Consider the following 8,546-nt stretch of genomic DNA (forward strand, 5'->3'; position numbering starts at 1 on the left):
CAGTGCTTCCCTTCTGTCTACTGAAGCTGTTCCTGCCTGCTCAGCACATTACACAAGCATGCCCAGGACCTGCCCCAGCTCCATACCACAGTGTCTGAACAAAAGGATGTGTCATGGGTTGGTGCAGAGAATGGCAACCAGAGAAAAGATGCACTTCATACATAGAAGAGTGCCCAAAGCAGCCCCAAACAGGAAGACATGTTAGCAGAATTCGCCTAATCAAACCTGTTATAAGTACTGTTTACCAGTGTTTACAGTCATTGTACCTGTACTCTGGGCTTCACAAAACCATCATCTGTCTCAGATTTAAAGTCCATACACTGAAAATCTTTCAGAATGTTACCTGCCATCAGTCAGCAAAATACAAAAATAGTGTGCCTTAAAGCATGTGTTTAATTCAATATTTGCCAAGCAGTGGTCAACAGCCTACGCCTGTTCCTGTCAGAGCTGTGCTATTTGAAGGCAGGAGATAGAAAAAAATACAATTTTAAAATCCTGGGTGGTTAGTTTGGGGTTCTTGACACATCCTTCTTCCTCTCCCTCTTCCCCACCAGAAAGAAGAAGTGGAGGTTCCACATAGGCCACCCCTTCCTCTCTCCTGCCTTCACTCTAGTCTGTACCATCACCACCACCACCGCCGCCACTTTTACATGGGTTCCTGTTATGCTGCTACTTCTGCTAAAAAAAAAATTAGTCATTTGCTTAGAACAAAGTGAAGGAAGATGAATAAGTACACAAACTTGCGGGTTCCAACTTGCATTCTCAGGTCCCCTCTGCTATAGAGGGAAAGAAATCTGTGCCCCCTCTTTCTCCTTTGTTCTCCCTGCTTCTGGACCTCTCACTTCCCTAAACATCCCCACTTTCTCTGTTGGAGCTGTAAAGAAAATCAGGGATGTAATAATGATCACTTGAAATTGTGTAATATAAAATTTAATATTGTAAAAGTTAATATCAGAGTCTATGTCAAGAATATTCTATGTCAAGGGCAAACAATTTCCCTTCTCAGTGTAACTTGTAAAGTGTTTACAAGTTAAATTATGAATGAAACATTGAAGAGTAAGGTGATTATTAAAAACCTCTGATAAGGTTGGGCATATGGGTATTCTCTTTATTGTTATGCTTTCATTAAATATGTTACATTCAAAAAACTATAATGGGTGGTAAAAATTCTATTTGAGTCCAATATCTTATGTCCTAGAATTATATGTTATGTGTTAAAGAGTATTTTCCCGTTATCAAGTCCAATAATGTTTTATTTATTTAATTTCTTATTCTGTGAACTGGAGGGTTTAGATGATCTCTAAGGCCCCTTATGGCTGTAGAATCATTTTGTACATATTAGTAAACTGGAGTTGGTTAAGATGGGTTTGACTTGATTTTTAGAGGAACACCAAACCATTTAGTACACCTCGCTTCCAGGTGGTAAATTTCCCTGATTTTTAGGCTTTCCTCCTCCTTTGAACCTTCTTGATTTACCTGGCTTTCTCTGAAAACTTCACTCACCTAGCCCGCTCCCAGGTTTTGTCCACCCTTCCTGACCTATTCTTTTTTTGTTAATAAGGAAGAATGAGAAGCGAGAAAGAGGTCGCCCCTCGCAGACCTCACCACTCTCGGGCCTCACAGGACCCTAAGCCAGCATCCAGTTCTGTTCATTGTATCATTTGCACTAGTCACCAACCAGCCAATTTTATTCTGCTGTTTCATAGTAAAATCAAGCTCAGCACATAGAGGATTCTTTGTAGCTTTGTTTTTCAGTATTTTGTTTTCATTCATCATAGTAAAGAATGTTACAAGATGTGTTTCTTTAAATATGATTGAAGTGATCATATTGAATTCTATACTCAAAACTGCATTTCTGATCCACTGACTTTGTTTTTCTGTTTTCCTTTCCTGCTTACACTGGACAGGACAATCTTTGTTCCCCTTCTGACATCCTTCAGCTAAACCTCAGCGTTAAAAGAACTGTTGAGACACTCCTTTCTCTTGGGGCACATTCAGAAGATTCCAGTTTTGTCTCTCTGTCTCTGCAGCTTCTGGGTTTTGTGGCATTTTATTGTACTTTAATGTTAACTCTCTGTGTGCTTTATTCCTGGGTCTTCCCCGTCTAATGGAAAGTTTGCATCCCACTGATTTTCCACCCCATTCCTATGCTTGGGAAAGGAGGTTTGTTTCTCATTCAGAAATATTCACATATGTGCTCTTTTCTCTGGCCATCAAATAGCTAACCAATAAAGGAGATAAATCCTTTCTTCAGATGTCCAGATAAGCAGCCCATCACATTAGTAGGCGTTTATGATTACTAACAAAGAGGAAAAGACCAGCATTTTTTTTTCCTGGTCATTCGTCCATTTCCTGGCCTGTGGCCTTGTTTCTCTTGTCATATGTGCTGAAGTATTTCTACTAATACAATCTTGTTCCTGTTCTTAGCATATGACTAAGAACTTTATTTCCAGATGACATAACATAATTCCCATCTGGCCATTTTTCCATGCCTGAACACAACTTAAGTGTTAAAATTGTGAGTTCCTGAACTTATTCAACAGCTGCTCATACGGAAATAGTTATACCCTTTCTGTCTGAAGGGGCACCTGGTCACTTAGATCTCATTGAGCAGTGCCCTGAAATCTCCCTTTATTAGTAGGCACAGGTCCACATAAGCATTTGCTGTCTGGGCATCTGGAAGGCACTAGTCATTTCATCTTAATTTTAATTTGATCAGAATGTTCAGTCCCAAGATTGCGATTCGGAGCCCAGTGTGTACAGGTAAAATATTACCCAACAAGCAGGTGATCTGGAGCTGACCTTTCGGGGTAGACATGTCCAGGTTTACTGTTTGTTGTCTTTAACTGAGCTTCACTTCTAGAATCCTATTGAGAATTTAAAATTGGAATTTATGTGATTCCCAGTATATTTGAACCATCTTAATAGGTGAACTTGTATTTTATAGGCTGTTGAGGAAATTAAACCTGAACAATAGCAGGTAAAGTATTAGGCAGCAGTCTCTGTTCTGTACCCAAGACAATGAGTATTGTCTCTTTCAGAACTCTTAATATGTTAGCTGCTAGCCTGGATTCTTGAAACTACAATTGCATTCAGATTCTAGTTCTTATAAATAATGTTTCTGAACATTCAGGAATCTCCTGAACTGTTAACAAAATTGGGCAACTGAACTCAGGTATGAAGAGAGGTTGCAAGGAACATAACATTCTGTTTGTAGAAGTCAGCCTAAAGGTCTGACTGCTTTGATTTTCTTCCATATTAAATGGGACAGTTATTTACCACATTAAAAACTCTTTACTGTTAATGTTTAAACATTGAACACTTTGTTGAAAACTTCAGTTTTCAGTAGCAGTGCCCTCCAGATTGGGGGTCAGGGTGGGGGGTTGTTTTTAAGATGTTTCTGAGTCAGATCATTCAGTTTTGTGGAGTTTTGTCCCTTTTAAAAATACCTGATAAAAAACACATTGTGTCATGTGTGGTTTGGAGGCAATAATTGTGCATTCTCTTCAGGGTTCCCTCTAAGCCAGCTGGAAGGTAAACGTGCATCTGGAAGGCATAGCCTCTGAGGGCATGTCTAAACCACAGGCCTCTTGGGCCACAGGGCTGTGCTGAAAAGAGACCAGGGAATTGGCTTCCGAGAAAACATGTCTTTCTCAAGAGCAAAACACCCTGCAAGTTCATTTTAAGTATAGTTAACCTGTACTTGCATTTATACTCAAAGTAGTTATACAAAGTTGATAGTTTTATAAGAACAAAAGATTGCACTTACCTTGTTTTATCAGATAAGTATTAAATAAAAGAAAGTAAGCACAGGTACCAGTAACTACTCAGAATAAATATGCTGTATTTTTTTATTGCAACTGTTTTTGTAAAACTTCCTAATAATATAGTAAGTACCAATGAAAAGCTGAGAAAAATCTAGTTATCTTCTTTAATAAATATAGTCTCTTTTTAAATGGAACCAGAGTTTTACTTTTATCCTTTGTGAGAGCAGTCTCTTTTCTTTGTAAGTATTTAGTCTTAAAATAAAAACCGATGATAGGTGTTATTCTTAGATATGCCATTTTCTCTTAACAAGAAAGGATTAACCAAACAACTTAATGAAGCAAACAAGATAGAAGTATTTAACTTCCTTAAGCAAATATGTAAAGTTTTCAAATATATGGTAACTAAGATGTTTCTGACCAAGCTTACACCATAATTCTCCAGCATAGTTTAATCCATAATTTAATACCAGGATGAAATGCTTTACTTTTTCCAATATAGTTTCTTTTTTTATAATTCTCTAATTCAGATTTTTAAGTAGTTCAAAGCGGGCCTTCCATGAATTACCCAAAGTAGGGAAAAGTTTCTCAACTATGTCTAAATCTCAAGGGTACTTCAGTTTCTTCCTGTGATCCCTGCCTAGTATGAGAGCCCTGGTTTTCCCATCAGGATTATAATGCAGATAGCAGGCATCCCTCTGTTAGGCAGTCTGAGTGATGGCATGAAACAGTCTTGCATTCCTGTGGTTGGTATGTAATTTCCCGAGTGCTGTCTCCATAATGTTATATCTTTCAGGCTTGAGCCTTCTAGTATAACTTGTAACTGTTACTCATTTTTCACCTGCCTCATTTTACTGATCTGCATTGCTCTTTTGTTGATAAGGGATGAAGGGTGTTGCTTTTATTCCATAGTATTCTGTTTATCTTCTGTTGTATGTATAAGTGTATGTAACGTGTCCATTTTCCAGTTTTCAAAATGATCTGTATGTACTTTGAGTTGTATTAATAAAGTGACAGTGAGTGTCAGATGCCATCTCTGTGTAACTCATATAACAGAGGTCAGTTTCCCAGGTACTGACTTTTCATATGTCAGTTGATTATTATGAGGAAGAGAAGAGATGCTTATTTTTTCTTTTCAGTTCTGTGATGTTCATCCTATTTTCTCTTGTGTTTGTTTTTATGTCGCGTTGTCCCATTTCAGGAGCAATTATGTTTGCCTCTCCACATTTTAGAAGAGAAAGGTTTGAGCCAGGTTGCAGTGACGGTCCGGGCTCTCTTGGAACTTGCCCCACCCAAGCAACAGCAGCACCAGTTGTCTGCTGTTTAAGGACTCCCAGCACCTTGGGCATGGCCTAGCCCAACGGAACAGGACAACGTGACTGCTGCTGCCAGCCATCGGCTTAAACAGAGCTCTTATGTGGTCTTAAGAAGGACTGTCTCCATGATTCCTAACAGGAATATTTTGCTTCATTTCTCCATTTTAGGGGAGGTTATATCCATTTCCATTGAATTGTTGATGAAGACTTGGTTGGTTTTCACAAATGAAACTTGTGTCATGACTGAGACCCCAGTACTGAAGGCTAAACTAGCTGCTTTCCTCGAGAGCAGACTTTTCCACCCACCAGAAAGAATATCTCCTCAGAAGGGCATTTAGCTCCCTTGAAGGCACGGCAGCTACATTATCCTTACCTGTGGAGTCCACTGGTTTCTAAACTCGGTTGTTCATTTCAATCTACTGGAGCATTTGTTTAAATACAGATTCTCATTCAGTAGGTCTAGAGTGAGGCCTGGGTGTCTGCATTTTCAACAAACGTTCCAGGTGTTTCGTGTAGTGAAAACCACTGTTCCAAGCTAGATATTGTATGATTTGGGGAAGTAATAACCCCACTGTGTTTTTCAGCCACATTTAAAGTCAAAAGTTATATTACAACCACTTGGACTGTTGTGTCCAAGGCAAAACAAAAAATATCATAGAACTGGGTTTTTTGGCCAAAAAAACCTTTTGTCCAAGGCAAAACAAAAATAACATAAAAGGCCCAGATTTTGCGTAGTAAAACAATGAAACAGATCCAGTTGTATTTACGGCCAGTGTCCTAGTCCTCCCCCAACGCCAGTCCACCACCACTTAAGAGGGTGGTTCTGTGTATCATCCTCTGTTATTTCAACATTATAAACCAGCACTCCACACACAGGTTCCAAATCTGTTTAGTTGATAGATAACTTAGCACAGCTCTGCATTATTTGCATTGACGTCATCGAGTCCCCTCCCCCTCCCCCTTCCTCCCATGCTGCTCCCAGGGTACCTGGACCTGTGAACACCTTCCAGTCACAGCACATATACTTGTAGCTCCCCATCTAATGGAAGATTATGAAGACAAAGCAAACGGATTAAAGGAAAAGCCAAGGTTCTTATATTTCTTTCAGGTTTCAGAGGCTGAATTAAATAAAGCACTTGTGGCATCTTGAAAACAGCGGGCTGTCTTTTCAACTAGCTCCACCTGCAGCCTTACTGACTTAATTGTGGGTGGAGTGAAAGGGCCCTAGGGCTCACCCAACACTAAGCCAGGAGTCTTTATTCAAGGTTAAGCCACTTGGGTCTGTCTTCCCCTATATTTTGAACCCCTTTTAGTTATCAGTGACATCTTTTGGTATTCACTGCCTTTATAAACCAAGGAAATAGAAGAAGTGAAAATAGTTATCTAGGTTTTTTTCTGTTAACTGTTTTGGGTTTTCTTTACCAGTGCATGCATTTGAGCACAATGTTCTTGCTCTTTTGATCATCTAAATGCAGCATCTAAAAGCAACTTCAGATAAATCATATTGAGTAGCTGGTCAAAATAATGCTTTCTCCTTGTTCTCACAAGGAAACAAGTTCACCAGAACATTACCACTTTGTCTGAGTTTAAAATTATATAACATAAAACATCTGAGCTCAAATCCCAATCCTTCAGTGTCCTCACAGAAAATGTCTTTTAAGTGCTTAGAGCCAGACCATTTACAGTTCTAAACACACCCACCAATCATATGACTTGTTTAGAATTTAGCTGTGTGTAGTTTTAAACTAGGTATTTTTTCTTCTAATCAACATTAAACCTCAGTACAATCTCCAAATTATAGAGTCATTTAAATGAAACTCAGCAAAGTACAGGACTGTTTGTCATGTATTATGCAAGAAATAATCCCAGAAGACCTGCATAATGCAACATTTAGAACTAATTTTCCCATAGGAATAAATGGAAATTCAAATTTATTTCAAATTTTATACATAGCATGAAACCTTATTAATGTATTTTTATCAAACTAATTCAAATTTACATTTGAGTTAGAAAAAAACTGAAGTTTTGGTTGATAATGAAAGAATATCAGATATATTGAATTTCTTTTCTATGTCAAGATGCAAAAACAAATCATGCTGTTTTTGTATTTGGTGTTTTATATGTACTTTTCTATTTAACTGAAGATGTTTAACATTTATCCTTGCTAGACTCCAGTGTAAGATGAAGATGACTTGATAACAGTTCCACCTGACCATTTATTTATGAGCTTCCTGCTGAAGCAGCAACGTTCCCAGTGCTGAAATGTGAACAAAGAGAAAGGCTGTGTGCCCACCCATTAGGGCCCCTGCCAACTACAGAGATTTTAAGTCAGCAGGTTTCCGGGCTTTCAAACTCATACATGCTTAGCACTCCAACCCATTTTGCTCTGGAAACAACTCATGGGAGGAGGGGCCTTTGTATCTGGCTAGAACAGAGTAGGAGACTTATTATTAGTAGGTCACTTTCTTTAATAACTTTTTAAAACACAGCCTTACAGCTAATCAAGGAGTCTTGATTTCTCTTACTTGCTACAGCTCAGCAGTGCCTAACGATGTGTGACTATGCTGATGAGTGTGATGAGTTTTTTTAAAACTAAGCACTTAAATGGTTATAGAAATGAAGGAAAACATGGATATTTAGAAGCCTTTTTGTATACATTTTGCAGTGAGATGTTTTTCAGCAGATTTCATTTTATTTCCGAAAATGTTGTAAACATGTAATTAGTAAAAGATTTTGTAAAGAAAACATTGTCCTATATTTGTATGTCTGTAAATATAATGCATAAGTTCTAAGTATAAATATGTCAATATCATGTATGTTATTTTAAATTGCCTGTATTCCACCTTACACATTGACATTAAAATAAAAGCCAACACTTCAATAGCATGAAATAAAGGCTGATTTGAAAATGTTCATACCTAAAGTATAGTTTCCTTGGCAGCAATAAAAGAGTATCTAATTCCTTAAAGAAATAACAGTACAAACCAGGTCCTCATAATAGGCCGTTGAGATCAAAATGTACTTTTCAAAGGATGTATAGGTATCAATATTGCCCTGTATTTGGAGTTAGATATAAAGCTTAACTCACGAAATATATGTGACACATATGGACAGTTTTTATCTCAGAACTTACCAACTGTGATGTAGGGAAAGCTTTAGCATCCCAAGACATTCTATTTTGATTAATCAAAGCAAGAATGACCCATTGTACTCATTCGTTTTTAGGGGAATAGAGACTGACAGTTTTATGTGCCAGGCACAATTAAATATTTTCACATTATCTCTTTTAGTTTTATATCCCATAAGGTGAGAATTGTTGAGTAAGCAAAGTAGGAATAGACCCTAAGGTCTCACTTATCAAAAATATCCCCAGGGCCGGCTGAGTGGCGCGATGGTTAAGAACTGGCTTGGGACGCCAGAGGGCCCCGGTTCGGATCCCACATATGAGGGCCAGTGACACTGCCCT

The 8,546-nt window shown here is 38.2% G+C and overlaps 1 protein-coding gene across 1 annotated transcript in view; it reads left to right on the plus strand.

Annotated features, from left to right (window-relative positions):
• LRCH3 (leucine rich repeats and calponin homology domain containing 3) overlaps positions 1-7,665 on the plus strand; it is a 119,834-nt gene extending 112,169 nt beyond the window's left edge. Inside the window, exon 20 of the mRNA XM_019652120.1 lies at positions 4,966-7,665. Coding sequence (XP_019507665.1) covers positions 4,966-5,091 — 126 coding nt within the window. The 3' untranslated portion in view covers positions 5,092-7,665. The remainder of the gene's footprint in view (positions 1-4,965) is intronic.
• The last annotated feature ends 881 nt before the right edge of the window (positions 7,666-8,546 follow it).

This window comes from Hipposideros armiger, unplaced genomic scaffold (genome assembly GCF_001890085.2).
Source record: "Hipposideros armiger isolate ML-2016 unplaced genomic scaffold, ASM189008v1 scaffold_8, whole genome shotgun sequence".
NCBI classification, from domain to species: Eukaryota; Metazoa; Chordata; class Mammalia; order Chiroptera; family Hipposideridae; genus Hipposideros; species Hipposideros armiger.